Source organism: Xenopus tropicalis, chromosome 8, assembly GCF_000004195.4.
Source record: "Xenopus tropicalis strain Nigerian chromosome 8, UCB_Xtro_10.0, whole genome shotgun sequence".
Taxonomy (NCBI): domain Eukaryota; kingdom Metazoa; phylum Chordata; class Amphibia; order Anura; family Pipidae; genus Xenopus; species Xenopus tropicalis.
The window spans coordinates 122,271,093-122,290,364 of record NC_030684.2 but is presented as its reverse complement, the minus strand read 5'-3'; the positions used below and the strand labels follow the sequence as shown (position 1 = coordinate 122,290,364).

Genomic DNA, 19,272 nt, shown 5'->3' with positions numbered 1-19,272 from the left:
ACTCCAGTTATTGTGTACAGACTCCAGTTATTGTGTACTGACTCCAGTTATTGTGTACTGACTCCAGTTATTGTGTACTGACTCCAGTTATTGTGTACTGACTCCAGTTATTGTGTACTGACTCCAGTTACTGTGTACTGACTCCAGTTACTGTGTACTGACTCCAGTTATTGTGTACTGACTCCAGTTATTGTGTACTGACTCCAGTTATTGTGTACTGACTCCAGTTATTGTGTACTGACTCCAGTTATTGTGTACTGACTCCAGTTATTGTGTACTGACTCCAGTTACTGTGTACTGACTCCAGTTACTGTGTACTGACTCCAGTTATTGTGTACTGACTCCAGTTATTGTGTACTGACTCCAGTTACTGTGTACTGACTCCAGTTATTGTATACTGACTCCAGTTATTGTGTACTGACTCCAGTTATTGTGTACTGACTCCAGTTATTGTATACTGACTCCAGTTATTGTATACTGACTCCAGTTACTGTGTACTGACTCCAGTTATTGTGTACTGACTCCAGTTATTGTGTACTGACTCCAGTTACTGTGTACTGACTCCAGTTATTGTGTCCTGACTCCAGTTATTGTGTACAGACTCCAGTTATTGTGTACTGACTGAGTTTAGTAGGATCTCTTGGCGTCACAGTGCAGAACCCACAGGGTTGGTTTGTGTGCATGTTGGAAACTCCAACAGCTTCTTAGAACCGTCAGTGTAACCTGTTTTACTTTATAAGTGTGGAGTGTGCAAATATTCACCAAAGACACAGTAAAGCATTTGTCATCACAGCATGTTCCATCACTTTGCTACATACCTGGTGGGTTGCCATTATTTAATTTTGATGTTTGATATAATGAGCCCCTTCTTTCATAACAGTATGTGTCACAGACCACACAGTTGATTGTACAATGTATAAGCTGACAGTTTAATTACAGATAAGAAAAATAAACTGGCACTGTTATAAAAGACTCAAACCTCTGTGTATGATTCTAGGCCCGAGATTCCAAAACAGTAGGGACAAATATACTGAATAAAGAAGCAGCAGTTTATACACCATTCAGGTTGTAGGTTGAAGGCTGAACAGTAGGGACAAATAAACTGAAAAAAAACATTTTATACAACATTCTGGATGTAGGTTGAAGGTTAGGTTGAAGGCTGATTCACTGTTCTGGATACTCTGGGAATACTACAGCAGGGTTGCATGTACCTGTAACCTTGATATGAGCATAGAGGGCTACACAAATGCGGGGGCACAAATGCAGACAGGAACCCCAGTTTTACAAATGTCACAGTACATTTTCCCATTCTGGAAATATCTGTTCAAGCAAAACTCAAAATGAAAAAAAAATGTCAAACGTACAGCCTTGTACTTACAGCTCAGTGAGAAACACCAATAATATTAATCAATTCAAAACATGAACTTATTTTTTGTTTAGTTCCATATCTGCCCATACAGCAGCATGTACCAGTATGTTTTTAATTAATAAAATCACTTCTTGCTAATCAGTAATTAATGCTCCTTCGCGCAGTGTGTGATTTCAAGTCAGAAATTAATTTTAGTTTTCTTAATAAAATACACGGTGTGCTCATTTATATAGTCTGGGAAAGTCTCTGAAATTCCCCAGGGATTAAGACGTGTTGGTTATGGGGATTGGGAAGTAAATATCTGTTGCTAATTCTGAAGATAGTTGTAACTATCACATGTTTTCCAGTAACTTGGAACCTGGAATAATATGGCAGATTTCAGTTCTTTATTGAGATAAAATAAATAATGGCCCACCATTATTATTGTCATAATTTCCTTTTAAAAATGAATGATGAGTGGATCTGTCCCATTTTGTTTCTGTGAAAATTGAGAAATTGTGAAAATTCACAAAACGCGGGTGCTGCACATATTTTATGATGCACAATCTTTTTTCCTGTGACCACGCCCTTTATTTTAAAGTGAAATTTAGCAAAACTTTCACGAAACAATTTGCCAATGGCAAAATGTAGAAATTACTTTCCTGCTGAAATAAATGGTTGCTGTTTGCACTCTGTGCACTTGATATATACTGGCTCTTTTAAAGCAAGGAAAATACTTGCCAACTATATCAGCACTTTGTATTAGCTACATTATTTAACCTAATTCTATTGTTTTGCTGCCAACTTATTTTCTCCTATGTAGAAAAAATGTACTCAATTTGTTCCTTTTTGCTTTGCCGAAAAATGTGCAAAATGGCAAACATTTGCAAAGTGCATTGAAGTCAATAGGCTTTTTTTGTGGTGACTTTTTCCATATTGTGTGACCTTTATTTGCACCTATGGGTGTTTTTTAGCTGTGAAACCCAGCAAAATTTTTTTGTTTATTACTACTCATAACAGCAAATGTGTTTTCCTTCCATAAAAGCTTTCCTATAGCCTGGTGAGCAGACGGCAATGCAACTTGAGGTAGGGATCTAATCATTGGGACAATGAAATATTTAAAGCTCTAAATTGATTTTAACCTCTATCATTGGGACTGGTGCACATATCTGTGCCATATGTAAAGAGCAGATATAAGAGGTTTCATCTTTTTAAATAACCCACTTCTCAAACAAGCTACACCATACACGGTATTACACCACATAAACATATTGTCTTCCATTGTTATCATTGTCATCTGTGTAATTACTCCCCCATTATAGATGCAAAACGTCAGTGTGTGCCAAGTGTGCCACTTTCTACTTTAGATATACCAAATCCAGGTCTCAATGCCAGGTGTCACTGGTAGGTTGGGAGTGGAAGGCATGCCAATGTCTATCCTTTCAAATGAATCATAACTTTAACCCTCAAGTACAGTGGTTCTCAACCTTCCTAATGCCGTGACCCTTTAATACAGTTCCTTATGTTGTTGTGACCCTCAACCAGAAAATTATTCCTAAGACCATTGGAAATATGTGTTTTCTGATGGTCTTAGGTGACCCCTAGTGAAAGGGTCGTTCCACCCCCAAAGGGGTCCTGACCCACAGGTTGAGAACCACTGCTCTAGTATCAGTCTTTCTAGACTTTGGGGCACATTTGTGATTTTAGAGGTTTTAGATTTTTTTTTTTTGAAACCCCAAATAAACTCATTGTTACAACAACCACAAATGTCTAGTCATTTATGAATTTATTTGTTAATTATGTCTAGTGTTAACTGGTTGTTTAATCAAGATAAAGTAGCACTTAGGGATAAATATAAGGCCAAGAAGTCCTGCACTGGAAACAAGGATGGCAAATATCTCCACCGCTGCTAAATATTTGCCTGTGGTGCTCACATAGGCCAGGATGAAGGAGATCCATACACTGCAGAACAGCAACATGCTGAAGGTTATGTATTGTGCTTCATTAAATATGTCTGGTAATTTACGGGCAAGATAAGCAACAAAGAAACTCACAAAAGCCAACAAGGCAATGTAACCAACCATTATGTAGAATGCACTAGGTGATCCCTTATTGCACTGCAAAATGATCTTTCCTGTTGCAGAGTGAGTGTCATAGTCAGGGAATGGGGGGGAGATTATGAGCCAAAGTGCACAGATGAAAACCTCAGGAAGTGTACATAGTAGAAGAATGTATTTAGGGACCCGGGTACCAACATAGTTCCTGAGCCGGCTTCCAGGTCTAGTGGCAGTGAAGGCAATAATAACAGTAATGGTTTTCCCCAAAATGGAAGAAATACAAATAGCAAAGATGATCCCAAACACAGCTTGTCTCAACAAACAGGTGGCCTTTGTAGGCCTTCCAATAAATAGTAAGGAACAAAGAAAGGATAGCATGAGGGAAAGAAGAAGAATGTAACTGAGCTCCTGGTTATTGGCTTTCACAATGGGGCTCTTCTTGTGTTTTAAAAAGAGGCGAAAAACTGCAGTTGTGCAAAAAGACAGAACTAGAGCAGTGGTGGTTAGGGCCACACCAAGAGGCTCCTTGTAAGAAAGGAACTCAACGAGTCTCATGATGCATTTATCTCTACTCTCATTGGACCATTGGTCTTCATGGCATTTTATGCAATTTTCCATGTCTGAAAAACAGTAGAAAGTTAATATGACAGATCAACATAAAGATAACCATCATGAGGCCTTTACAGCTGTTATTGGTTTATCATAAATATTTCTGTTAGCTCTAGGTTAGTCAACATGTTGCACATTATTTCCAATATCAATTAATTTTATTTGCATAAATGCAACTTTTATGAGGGACATTTGTAACTCCAACTAAAGATTGATGATTACAACTTTTTGTGGTATCTAGTGCCTATAAGTGTTAGGATACCAGGGGCCAATACTGTCACACAGAACCCTGGAACTTTTAAGAGTTTAGTGAAGACCAAGGAGGATATTGTGCTGGCACGGAAGTTCTTGACAAACTAGAATACACTTTACTGAGGCTTAGATAGGCACATACCATAGAACAAGCTATCCATTCAAGTGTGCAGGGCATGCAGGAGATGAGAATTATTTATTCATCCACATACAGATGCAGCCAGCAAGTTTTCACATTTTTTATACATTTTGACTCACCATGTTTAGACTTTTTGAGTGTTAAATCCTGATTCTAGATGTAATAGAGTGCAAAGACTTGCCATCAAAACACAATAAAAAAAGTAACATTTTGGTATTTCTTTCCCTTTGTTAACTGGATGAGACAACGCAACAACATGGTAAAGGAACTTGGCTGCATCTGTATGTAGTGAATTTTGCTTATAGACCAAACAATTTGATTATATAAGAAACAGCCAGTGTGGGAAAGCATAATTTTCTGTTTTCTTGATGAGTTCTTTTTTTTGTTTCAAGCTAAACAAAATTTGAATGTCCTTGGGATGACAAAGGGTAAAGGGTATGGAAAGTCTCAGTTATGAAGAAAGACTGGCCAAGTTGGGTCTGTTTACACTGGAGAAGAGGCGCTTAAGAGGTGACATGATAACTGTGTATAAATATATAAAGGGATCATATAATAACCTTTCTAATGTTTTATTTACCAGTAGGTCCTTCCAACGGACACGAGGGCACCCACTTCGTTTAGAAGAAGGGAGGTTCCATTTAAATATTCGGAAAGGCTTTTTTAGATATGTCTGTGTTGTGTGATAATGTTAAAGTTTTACAGTTCTACATTATACTATAACTAACAGGATAAAAGTGTGATGAAGTCCCACAACTTATGATACAGTCTCTAGGGTTGTAGGCATTTGGATTGTTGAGTTTAACCATGGTTTATATGTTTGTTTTTTTTCCAGAAGATCAGTGGGTCTTGGCAAAGTAGAGTTTGTAGTGGGTATTGGCATTCATTTCCAATATCAGTTGAGAAATAGAAGGGAATTGTGTGCCCTTGTTTATTTTAACCTCATTTCTGTGCAGCAGTCAATGTTATCTACCTGGCAATGTGGATATTTCACTTTCTGAGCATCGAACACATTGATAACAGCAAACTTGCTTTCCTTCCACAAATGTTTTCCTGTAACCAGGGAGACAGCTGGCACTGCACCTTGAGACTGGGATCTAAGCATTTAAATAAAAAAATATGTTTAGATTTTATTTTTATTTTTTTCCTGTCAAGGACATATATAAAGTCCACTCCCATTTCAAGAACTACAACAAAAATAGGTGTACAGTATATGTTTGTGTTCGTATTTCCATATCCCCATAACAAAGGGATGGTATATCTTTTAAAAAAGCAGAATCTGAAAGAATAAAACCGATTATGATCTATGAAACTTGCAGATTTGACTGTGTTAAATATTGCCTGTTTCATAAAATAACAAAGTAATACTGAAGCAGTGTCCAGTTTGCAATAATTTTGATCAGTAACTCATATTTTTAAAAAAAGGTTGGGTAGACCCTATATAAATGTATGCAGTACCCCATTAAAATGAGATGGCCAAAGAATGGCCTCTTTGTCCATGGCGAGTCCTGGAGACTGAGAGGAATTGAAGGTCCCAACATGTCTTGTAGTCACTGTTTCATTTTGGAAAATGTTCCAGTTTATTATATCAAAATGCCCCAGAACTTCTCCTTTCTCATTAAAGAAAAATTCATCATCAAAACGTGTCTTAAAATGGATTTTCTTGAGGAAGTTGTTCAACTAAAATAAAAACAGTGACCAGTTAAAAATTACTCAAAAGTCTATTCATGGAGCAAGGACACCTGTCCAACAAGGGATTATTCTAGAAAATACAGGAGAAATTAGCAATATGATGCATGTGCCAAAAGGGTTGATGCTAATTGTTGATGCCCTGTAGTTCCCTGCAGGATTCTGGGAATATGTCCAGTTCTTCCCCCCAGCAAACTGCACCAGGGGAATTTTCAGAGCGCTCAGATCCCAGTTCCTATTGTTCTATTCTGAAATAACGCTGCTTTGCACCACTTTACACACTGGCTTTATGGTTCTCTGAAATATTTTATTTTGATTCATTCATGTAAACCAGTTCATATGGAATTTAATACATGTGCTGGCATCAAACATGCATTGCTTTATTACAGCAATAAATACAACAATGAACAATTCAACTCATTTATAGGAGCTTCTAAAAGATTTTTATTTTTATTAAAACATTATTTCCCACACATTTCAGTGAACTGTCTATGAAAATGTTCATACGAGACTTGAATACCTGTGTTGGCTTCCGTGGATTTATTGTTTTATCAAAATGCAAGATGGTTCCACCACTGGCTTTATCAGTATACATGGCATGGAGAGCATGGGCCACAGCATATACAGCAATGTACATACTGTATGTTAATCTAAAGTTACTTGTATCATATCCATGTTTCTCATATTGCTTTAATGTATCATTGGCATTACATATATGGTAGGACTTGAATGGCAACTTAGGAAAGGCTTGTACAGAGTGACAACCAAACACCTGTAACCAAACTGCAGCAGTAAATGGGTCTTTAGGAAACCTTGAAGGATCAGCCTTGTAAAGGAAATCTCTTAGTCCTGGAATGTTTCCTTGATGAAAAAGTATAGCAAGGGATCAATTAAACTCAAGATAATGTCTCCCTGTAGCTGATGCCAAAGGAGATAATATTAGCCACACCACATTAGTAGATACATGGGTAGATAGAAAATAAAAATGAAAATTCAAAAGGTTAATTAATTTACTATACACTATGACAACACTGGCATTTGACTGCTTAATGTTTTGCAAAGCAAAGTAAAAACTTCTGCCATCAGTTTCACCAATCTGAACAAGGAAAGCTACACAGATTCCATTCTTAATGATCTCATCCTTCATCTCTTCACTGGCTTTCTGGTGCGTCTCATCATCAGAGGATATCATCCCTACCCAGTTCCAATTAAAAGCCTTGATGAGCTGGATGATTACTTGGTACTGGGCAGTTTCACTTGGCACTGTTCGATAGAATAACGGAAAGCGGATTCTGTCGCTGAATGCAGGATCCACAGCTCCGTAACTAACCTGGGTAGAAATGAAATATGTAAGGTAGTTTGAACATGTTCCTTACTGCGCTTCCACTTTATCAAACCTACTAAATGTAAAAATATATGTCAAAATATCATATCTTAAAATATAGAAATAGCAATGTTTTACAACATCCAAAAAAGATCTATAAATTACAATATTGGAGATGGAATAGAAGAGATCCAGCATAACCTAATCCTTGTCATTACAGCAAATACATGCATTACTGATGGAACCATTGGCTGAGTCAATTAGAAACAATCCACTCATTAAGGGTTACCCAACTGAGACCCATTTTTATAGAATTTCACTATTTTCCGTTAATGTTATTCTCTTTTTTCTTACTGATCCTGTTAGTTCTCTACCAGCCCTCTTTAATACATTATCTCAGTTCTCATTAGTTTCTTATTACAAGATGAATACTTCTTAAACTGAGGCACTTCCCATATGGATCGATAACCAGACACTGATGAAAATGAAGGCTTCCTACTTACCCAATTGGCAGCAATCTTCTATGGGTATCATCTGGGTATCAAGTTGTGTACGTCTGTTAAAAACTTATTTAAGGAGAACTTCAGCACTTGAATAATTAAATTTCATAAGCTAACGCAAGACTGGATGTATAAAAATATTTAGTGGTTGGGAAGGATTGCTGCAATCAAATGCAATTTACTTCCAAAAATGTTATATTTCTTTCAGATTATACCTATACAGATATCTAATGATTATTTCCAAAATGTGATTTCCAAATTTATATGGAAACACAGTAGACCACAGTTATCTCTAAAGACCATGACTAAGCACAAAAGCAGTGGTGGCCTTGGGATACCTCACTTAAAGCAATACTACTAGGCTACCCATTTAAAGTTCTTGCAAAGAATAAATGACATGGAAAATCAACCTCAATGAGTACAGCAAGAAAAGGACATGGCTTCTTCATTTACAGGTCCACTTTCTCATTTGTTATGGATACACCCTAGAACCCGGACGCAACAAGGTAAACTTTTTTCCATTACACAGGTTTCCCTCAAAATCCGGGATATTTACCAGTTCTCAGATCACTTAACTAAAGGTCTACACCCATTCCACCCACTGGTGCTTTTCAACAGATGATAGCTAACCTTAATCTAGCATCTTGGCTATAGACTGGCCTCATGAAATTTGCAGACTTTTTTCATGGCTCCTTGTTACTAACATTCCCCCAGCTACATTTAAAATACAGCCTCTCCAAGAACCTACAACTTTGCAGCTATCTGAAAGCCCATCAGTTAGACAAACCTAAAACCTTGCCAAAGGACCAACAAAAGCTAACTAATTTAATGAAGCAACCCTCAAGGATACCCCAATTTTACTCTGCTCTAGTGGAAACTGACTCTCGGGCCCATGTGTCCTATCTAAATCGGAGATCAGCTATTAACCTGATAGACTGGAACAATGCCTTCCTTCTTATTATATCAACAATGAAATTGGTTCGATTGCTAGAAACCAGCATTAAACTTATGTACAGGTGGTACATGGTACCTTCAAAACTTTCCAAATTTTTTCCCTCCTCAGCCTATAGTAATTGTTGGAGAAACTGAGGTCAAGTTGGGTCCTCTATGCATATTTGGTGGGACTGTACAAAGCTCTCAATATATCAAAAAAACATTTTTGACGCTCTTAAAGATTTTGAACACTTCTCTACCCTTATCACTGAGAATAGCTTTGTTAAATCTAGATCTGGACCACATCTCTTGGAATAAGAAATCTCTGATAACCCATGTTTTCGCATCCACTAGATTAATAATCGCAAGGTTCTAGAAATCAATAAACCCTCCAGATTTTAGGGAATTGCTAAATTAATAAACAATACCAATCAACTGGAATATTAATGTGCTAGAAACAATCATTTATTGCACAAATACCTGGGGAAATCCATAGATGCTACTAATCTGATACATGACATTAGATACAGAAGACAGTAGGTGCCCTATGAATACACTGGGAATCCTGTTCTGGGTGCACTTGTAGTTAGGCACATAATCACTGCTCCCTGTCAGCATACTAAATGTACTGCTAATGGCTTTTCTCTCATTGGCCCAGGAATCATGGATATGGAATCCCAAGGTCACATTAGGCAGAATGTTCTGGTCCTGGTTGATTTCCTCAATGGCAAAAATGGCAGCAAGAAAGTGACGATAATACTGGAGGGAGGAACTGGAACAAGAAAAATATTTTGGGGCAGATTTATTAATAATTATGGGTTTCAGTTTCAGTTAATTTATTTATTTAATCATGTTTGTTAAAAAATTAAAAGCTTGCCACAATTGGTAACACCAATACAAAAGGAGACAAGAAATCCTGTGTTTCTTTTGATAGAGAACTCAAGGCAGTGTTTCTGTGAGTGCTTATGGGGCTGTATAGATGAGGAGGATGAGGCCCAGCTATTGTTGCAAATGGAGGAGGCTTAAAAATTGGGTCAAGTTGTTATTATGGGGGACTTTAATTATCCGGACATTGACTGGAGTAATGGGGTGGCTAAGTCAGAAAAAGCTAGTAGGTTTGTAAATATGCTAAATTACAACTTTTTATTTCAGGCGGTTCAAGAACCTACTAGGAATGATTCTATTTTGGACCTGGTGCTATCTAATAATAATAAACTCATCTCTAACATTTGTGTGGGTGAGCATCTGGGGAACAGTGATCACAACATGGTCTCCTTTGAGATAATGCTGCAGAGACAGCTCTATAAGGGAGTAACTAAAACGCTCAATTTTAGACGTGCAGACTTTGCCAGTATAAGGGCATCTCTGCAATGTGTCAACTGGGAAAGGCTTTTCATGGGGTTAGACACAGAAGGAAAATGGAACATCTTTAAAACATTGCTTTGTAGGTATACACAACAGTATATTCCCCTTGTAAGCAAGGAGAGGCATCGCAAAGCAAAACCTTTATGGCTGAATAAAAGAGTTAGGGTCGAGGTTGGTAAGAAAAGACGTGCTTTTAGGGCATTCAAGTTAGCTGGGACAGCAGAAACTTTCATCAGGTACAAGGAAGCAAATAAAGCAGCAAAAAAGCTATCAGGCAAGCTAAAATAGAGATGGAAAGGGATATTGCAGCCAGGAGTAAAAAGAATCCAAAATTATTTTTTAATTATGTGAATAGTAAAAAAATGAAGCAAGAAGGGGTGGGAACTTTATTATCACGGGGGGTAAGTTGGTTGATGAGAACGGGGAAAAAACAGAAATTTTTAACTCTTATTTTTCATCTGTCTATACATCTGAGGAGCCAGATAATGAAGGCTTCCCTTTTAATATGCCCAGTTCTAGTAATTTAGCTACTGATGCGTGGGTCACTCGGGAGGAAATTCAAAAGAGACTTGAACATGTAAAGGTAAACAAAGGTCCAGGGCCGGATGGGATTCATCCCAGGGTATTAAATGAGCTGAGCGCTGTGATTGCCAAACCTCTTCACTTAATTTTTCAGGATTCGTTGAGGTCTGGCATGGTGCCGAGAGACTGGCGGATTGCTAATGTGGTGCCGTTATTTAAAAAGGGATCCCGTTCTCAGCCTGAAAACTATAGGCCTGTTAGTCTGACATCAGTAGTAGGAAAGCTTTTGGAAGGGGTAATAAGGGATAGGGTACTTGAATACATTGCTGTTCACAATACTATTAGTTTGTGCCAGCATGGTTTTATGCGTAACAGATCTTGCCAGACTAATTTAGTCGCCTTTTATGAGGAGGTGAGTAGGAACCTCGATGCTGGAATGGCAGTTGATGTCATCTACTTGGACTTTGCTAAAGCGTTTGATACAGTACCTCACAGAAGGTTAATGATCAAATTGAGGAATATTGGCCTGGAACATAATATTTGTAATTGGATAGAGAACTGGCTGAAGGATAGAGTACAAAGAGTGGTGGTAAATGGAACATTTTCTAATTGGACCAGTGTGGTTAGTGGAGTACCGCAGGGGTCAGTCCTTGGTCCTTTGCTTTTTAACTTGTTTATTAATGACCTGGAGGTGGGCATAGAGAGTAATGTTTCTATTTTTGCTGATGACACAAAATTGTGCAAAACTATAAGTTCCATGCAGGATGCTGCCGCTTTGCAGAGCGATTTGACAAAATTGGAAAACTGGGCAGCAAACTGGAAAATGAGGTTCAATATTGATAAGTGCAAAGTTATGCATTTTGGTAGAAATAATATAGAACTACTGAATGGTAGTGTGTTGGGGGTTTCCTTAATGGAGAAGGATCTGGGGGTTTTTGTTGATAACAAGTTGTCTAATTCCAGGCAGTGTCATTCTGTGGCTACTAAAGCAAATAAAGTGCTGTCTTGTATAAAAAAGGGCATTGACTCAAGGGATGAAAACATATTTTTGCCTCTTTATAGGTCCCTGGTAAGGTCTCACCGTGAGTATGCAGTGCAGTTTTGGGCTCCAGTCCTTAAGAAGGATATTAATGAGCTGGAGAGAGTGCAGAGACGTGCAACTAAACTGGTAAAGGGGATGGAAGATTTAAACTATGAGGTGAGACTGTCGAGGTTGGGGTTGTTTTCTCTGGAAAAGAGGCGCTTGTGAGGGGACATGATTACTCTGTACAAGTACATTAGAGGGGATTATAGGCAGATGGGGGATGTTCTTTTTTCCCATAAAAACAATCAACGCACCAGAGGGCCCCCCTTTAGATTAGAGGAACGGAGCTTCCATTTGAAGCAGCGTAGGGGGGTTTTCACGGTGAGGGCAGTGAGGTTGGGGAATGCCCTTCCTAGTGATGTGGTAATGGCAGATTCTGTTAATGCCTTTAAAAGGGGGCCTGGATGAGTTCTTGAACAAGCAGAATATCCAAGGCTATTGTGATACTAATATCTACAGTTAGTATTAGTGGTTGTATTTATAGTTTATGTATGTGAGTGTATAGATTGGTAGGTGTGGGTTAGGTGTGCTGGGTTTACTTGGATGGGTTGAACTTGATGGACACTGGTCTTTTTTGAACCCTATGTAACTATGATTCACTAAAGGCCGAAAAAACGAGTGATATTTATAGCATGCGTTAAAAATATTATCACTTCTTATATTTTGCAAATTAACGATCGATTCACTAAATGGACACTTGTCTGAATTAAGAAGCGATGTTATTGTTATTTATCTGGCAATGACATGTTTTTAAGCGATATCTTAAAGCATGCGATAGATTTATGTGTTATTTCGTAGCCCGCGATATTAGCGCACGCTATTACGCACGTAACCATTACTTTCTGAAAATGACCATTTCCCTGAAAACTGGAGGCGGCATCACTCTGGGACGATCACATACTTGAAAAAATCCGACTGCAAACTCCATCTTGTCACCACAGACAATCACCAGCTGCAATTCTGTTTAGTAACGCCTACTTCTGGGAGGCGTTAAGTTTCACAGTAATTATCGCCACATTTTATGCTTTTAACGCTTCAAATATGTCTGTGAATTATGCGTTAGTATTATTTCTATTCGATAATTACCTCAATGCAATGGAAATAATGCTTTGCGATAATTAGGATTTTTGCGCATGTGATATGAGTAATATCACATGCAAAATTACTTTGATGAATAGGTACTTAATTATCGAACACTTTTTAATGCATAAAACTATGCGATAAGCGTTAACGACCTTTAGTGAATCAGCCCCCTATGGCTGTATTTACATAGACCTTTCTGATAAAGCTTACTTAGTTTTTACCTTTCCTTCTCCTTTGAAGGGGACCTGTCACCCAGACATAAAAAGCTTTATAATAAAAGTCCTGTTCAAATTAAACATGAAATCCTAATTCCTTTTTTTATTAGCACATCCAAACCCATTATAAAGGCATTTAAAAATCCCAGCTGTCAATCATATATTGCCTGCAGGGCTCCTTGACTTAGGCATAGAGATGGGGCAGACAATTACTTTCATTTTCCATTAAGCACTTTGTAGATGTCACTGCCCTTCTTACCTTCTCCTTCCCTCCTCACTTTCTCATTGTGTAACCAGGGCATGGGCATCAGGTCCCCCATTCTGGCACATAAACAAGATTTTGGCATGGTGCAAAGCTTTCCTTACTAACAATATGGCGCCTGCCTGCTTGCTGTACTTGTGTAATTCCAAGACTGAAGGAAACAAATTTCAATAATTTATGGTGTAAGTTAAGTTTATTATGCTTGACTAACCTGATGTTATTTTTGGGCTGAAATGGGGCTTTCTAAATTAATTGAATTCTCATACATAATACAGGTTTAAATTTATCTAACACAGAAAGTTGCAACCAATCATACAAACTGCATCAGAGCTTTGAATAACTCCATGTGGCGTGTAGAAGTCGGCACTGATGGGGATTCTTGGCCTAAATACTGCATGGGGATGTGTATGGTATACCTAAACCTAACTATATGTTATGAATCCTAACCATTTCTGTTATTGGTGCTTTGGCACTGTTATTGTTAAATAGATTAATAGCCATATGATGTGGGCAGTGGATTGACACAGACGGACTGGAACACTGTGTAGGTATAGAACTGGCTGGCAGAGGCCCATGGGCTGTATTGCAGAGGCATTGCATGTTAGCAGATTGATACAAATCAAACAATAGTGGAAGCTAATGATTATATAATAACTGAATAAAGATTACCAGCAGCCTCAAAGGAAGCTGGTACAAGCGAAACACATCAGGCGGATTTCACATCCGGTCACAGAGCACAGTGAAATGCATAGGTGGAAAGCAAATGCTGGCAAAACTCCATATTCTCACATACGTGCCTAGACCCTAAAGCACTTGGGTGACATTTTAAAACTTACTATACGGGAAACGGGGAGTTGGCACAGGTTATTAAAGGGAGTGACGGCACAACTACACAAACTGATAAGGCACATGTGTGGTTCTCTGGCACATACACATTCATTATCAACACAAAGGTGTTGTTTGCAAATAACTTTATTGCACTAGATTATTTCTATTCCCTCTGTGCCTTGGGTGCTGATCTGTATTGCATTTTAATTAAAGATCCAGACTGAGAAATTGTGAATTTTAATAGTAAGAGAATATGTGTCACCCACATATTTTTTACAACTTAATCTCCCATTTCTATAATGAGGTAATACTACTATATGAAATGTACAGATTTACTGATTTTTGTGGAAATATGTGGGCCGGCAACTCCAATTCTACATTATATAAAAATGTACCAGAAACTGGTGATACTCACGCAGACATGGCAACACATTCTTTCTTAGGATGTTCTGTAAAGGATTTCCACTCATTGCCCATCAAAGAAAATATATCTAGGAGGATCCCAAGCATGATGTCCCCCTCCTGCAGGTAGCCTTCCGCAGATTCCACATTTAGTGAGCAGGCAGGGGAGTTGGGATTCTTCATAGAACTGCAATATAATGCTGCCAGCATCCAAGTAACAGCAGGCCAAGCTATAGCTTTCATTACTGTATTCCGTATATTCATTGTACTCATCATTGTCATTTGTCAATTTTCAATAGTCATTGTCATTGAATGTTCAGTAAATGTTCATCATTCTACCTCTATAGAAAGGCATTAAAATACTGTAGATTAGAATATGGCTATTAGCATATATACAGGTATGGGATCCCTTATCCGGAAACCCCTTATCCAGAAAGTTCTGAATTACGGAAAGGCCATCTCCCATGGGCTCCATTATAAGAAAATACAGTGTATACTTGAGTATAAGCCTATCCAAATATAAGCCGAGGTACCTAATTTTACCTAAGAAAACTGGAAAAACTTATTGACTCGAGTATAAGCCTAGGGTGGGAAATGTAGCAGCTACTGCTAAGTTTCAACAATCAAAATAAAAACCAGTAAATTACATAAATTGAGGCATCAGTGGGGTATATGTTTTTAAAATATTTATTTAAATGAAAAACGGTAAACTAGCTCTGTAAGCGGAGAAGAGGGTCAACAAAAACAATATGAGTACTACCCCACGCTCATTGCACATTGGCAAACTGGCAGCAGACCCGGTCCCAGAGGACATAGAGGGGGAAATAAGTATTGCTAGTGGGAGCCTAGGCCAGGGCACTGGAGGGTCTGGTTGCGGGGGGCCTAATTTGCACACAAAGGACAGAGGGTGCTAGTCTAGAGGGACCCATGGCACCCAATTTGAGTATAAGCCGAGGGTGACTTTTTCAGCACATTTTGGGGGCTGAAAAACTAGGCTTATACTTGAGTATATACAGTAGTTCTAATTTTTAAAAATTATTTCCTTTATCTCTGTAATAACAAAACAGAACCTTGTACTTGATCCCAACTAAGATATAATTACCCCTTATTGGGGGCAGAACAGCCCTATTGGGTTTATTTCATGGTTAAATGATTCCCTTTTCTCTGTAATAATAAAACAGTACCTGTACTTGATCCCAACTAAGATATAATTACCCCTTATTGGGGGCAGAACAGTCCTATTGGGTTTATTTCATGGTTAAATGATTCCCTTTTCTCTGTAATAATAAAACAGTACCTGTACTTGATCCCAACTAAGATATAATTACCCCTTATTGGGGGCAGAACAGCCCTATTGGGTTTATTTCATGGTTAAATGATTCCCTTTTCTCTGTAATAACAAAACAGAACCTTGTACTCGATCCTAACTAAGATATAATGACTCCTTATTGGAGGCAAAACAATCTTATTGGGTTTAAATGATGTTTAAATGATTTTTTAATAGACAAGGCATGGAGATCCAAATTATGGAAAGATCCCTAATCCAGAAACCCCCAGGTCCCAAGCATTCTGGATAACAGGTTCTATACATGTACTTGAAAAAGGTTTAAAACTTGTTACTAGTGATGAGCAAATTTTTTCGCCAGGCATGGATTTGCAGCAAAATTCTGCATTTCGCCATCTGCAATTTTTGTGAAACCGTAGGAAAAATTTGGCGTGAAAAATATTTGCTTCAAAATTTGTCACACATAAATTATTTTGCATGCAAAATTTCCAGCAGTTTTGCAGATTTTTCGTTGAAGCGAACCAGGACAGATTCACACATCACTATTTGTTACGTTGTAGACAGTGACACACCGTCAAATTTGATGCAACCTAGAGGTTTTACTACAGGAGCAAACGCTATTTCCTGACTTATACCGACACTTTCCTTTGTAAGAGTAGAAAATGGTCAGTACCCGCAGCACTCAGTACCCGGCGCCCAGACTTGCACTGCCCCATACCCACAGAGCAGCCATAAACACTTTGAAGAGAGCCAGAGGCAGAGAAACTCTGAGCTGTACTCTGGGGAATAAAGTTTGTATTTGTGCTTAAAAATATGTCATGGTTACTGATATGAAAAGCATTATTGCTCCTTTAGTGACTGTATGATAAAGTGTAATTAAATAATTTTTTCCTTTTATAAAGCAGCAGTTCTGCCAGTCCTGTTACAGACTAAAATCTAGCCATCATTGTAGCATTTGTTTTTTTAAAATTTGTTAGTATTTGTCACAGCTCACATATTATATGTACACTTGTCTTGATCATTCACACATACTTAGTTACATAGTTACATAGGGTTGAAAAAAGACCCATAAAAAGAGTCCATCAAATTCAAACCTTCCAAGTAAACCCAGCACACAACCTATACTTACCAATCTATACACTCACATACATAAACTATATATACAACTACAGATACTAACTGTAGATATTAGTATCACAATAGCCTTGGATATTCTGCTTGTTCAAGAACTCATCAAGGCCCCTCTTAAAGGCATTAACAGAATCTGCCATTACCACATCACTAGGAAGGGCATTCCCCAACCTCACTGCCCTCACCGTGAAAAACCCCCTACGCTGCTTCAAATGGAAGCTCCTTTCCTCTAATCTAAAGGGGTGACCTCTGGTGCGCTGATGGGAAAAAAGAACATCCCCCATCTGCCATATAGTTTTGGTGCTTTGATATAATGAGCCCCCTCTTTCAAAACTGTATGTGTCACAGACCACAGCATTGATTGTACAATGTATAAGCTGACAGTTTCTTAGGGAAGAGAAACTTGGCAGCCCAGGACTGAATTTCAACATATAAAATGTCTACTTTGAAAAATAGTAGAAATAGAATTAAATGGTTATTTAACTTGTGACATTAGTCGTGTACGCATAATAAAAATACACTGGCACTGTTATAAAAGACTTAAACCTCTGTATATGATTCTAGGCCCGAGATTCCAAAACAGTAGGGACAAATATACTGAATACAAAAGCAGCAGTCCTGCACTCCATGTACCTGTAACCTTGATATGAGCATAGAGGGCTACACAAATGCTGGGGCACAAATGCCGACAGGAACCCCAGTTTTACAAATGTCACAGTACATTTTCCCATTCTAGAAATATCTGTTCAAGCAAAACTCAAAATGAAAAAAATATGTCAAACGTACAGCCTTGTACTTACAGCTCAGTGAGAAACACCAATAATATTAATCAATTCAAAACATGAACTTATTTTTCATCTTTGTTCCATATTTGCCCATACAGCAGCATGTACCAGTATGTTTTAATGAAGAAAATCACTTCTTGCTAATCAGTAATTAATGCTCCATGGCGCAGTGTGTGATTTCAGGTCAGGTAAATGTCTTCTTAATAAAATACACAGTGTTCTCATTTATATAGTCTGGGAAAGTCTCTGAAAATAACCTCTTCTTTGAATTGTTAATTTAATATATTTTATTCTGAAATTCCCCAGGGATTAAGACATGTTGGTTATGGGGAAGCAAATATGTGTTGCTAATTCTGAAGATACTATAATTGTAACTTTGAAAAGTTTGGAGGCTTTAAAATGTAAGAGTAACTTGGAACCTGGAATAATATGGCAGATTTCGGTTCTTTATTGAGATACAAATAGGCCCACCGTTATTGTTGTAATCTCTGTTTAAAAATTAGTAATGAGTGAATCTGCTCCGTTTTGTTTCTATGAATCATTTGTGAAAATATGTAAAAATGGGTGAAACAGCGGAAAATTCACAAAACGCTGCACGTCTTTTTTTCCCACGACCGCGCCCTTTTTTTATGTGAAATTTTTCAAAAGTTTCACGAAAACAATTAGCCAGTGGCAAAATGTAGAAATTCGCTGCAAATCCATGCCTGATGAAAAGATTCACTCATCACTATTTATAACACTTTCAGACTGATTCATTAGTTTTTCCACATATTCCACAGTGCTTTCATTTCATTCATATCAGTCTCTTCCCACGTGGAGCTTTAGTCCTTATTTAAGTCCTATTTACACTGACACACACTAGGGGGCTGAGTTACTAATCCACGAATCCGAATGGGAAAAATTCGGATTGTAAAACGAACATTTTGCGACTTTTTCGTAGCCTGTACGACTTTCGTGAATTTTTCATAGCCATTATGACTTTTGTGAATTGTCGCAACTTTTTCATTGCCAGTACAAATTTCGATAATTGTCGCGACTTTTTCATAGACAGTACGACTTTCGCGAATTGTTGCAACTTTCGTATTGAGTGCTCGAAAAAGTCACAAAATACCGATCATTATGAAAAAAACGCATTTGGACGCTTTTCGGAGATTCGTGGATTAGTAAATGTGCCCCTAGGAGTGCAAAGAAATGGATGCAACTGGCCATCAGTCAATACAGCGCTGACTGCATTCATCTGGCTGTATTGGTAAGGATGTGTTTCATTATAACAAATGTTTTTTAGAATTTTTTCTTTTATCAAAATTAAAAATCAAAATGCCCCCAAATTTCCCCTTTTAATTAAAGAAAATATTATCCCCAGAGTCTGTTCTGAAATGGAGATGCTAGTTTAACTACCATATAGTCACCTTTTATGTACACACAAAACATGAACAAAGCGTAACTTCTAACATATGTTTAT

General features: G+C 37.8%; 1 protein-coding gene across 1 annotated transcript; it reads right to left on the bottom strand.

Moving 5' to 3' along the window:
- Nucleotides 1-3,141: 3,141 nt before the first annotated feature.
- Nucleotides 3,142-14,873, bottom strand: LOC101732403 (vomeronasal type-2 receptor 26). The gene is made up of 7 exons (XM_031891741.1): nucleotides 14,623-14,873; nucleotides 9,329-9,620; nucleotides 7,184-7,421; nucleotides 6,612-6,952; nucleotides 5,861-6,082; nucleotides 5,376-5,499; nucleotides 3,142-4,025 (listed from the first exon to the last, which is right to left on the bottom strand). The coding sequence occupies exons 1-7, from the start codon at nucleotides 14,871-14,873 to the stop codon at nucleotides 3,142-3,144; spliced, it is 2,352 nt and encodes a 783-aa protein (XP_031747601.1).
- Nucleotides 14,874-19,272: the final 4,399 nt, after the last annotated feature.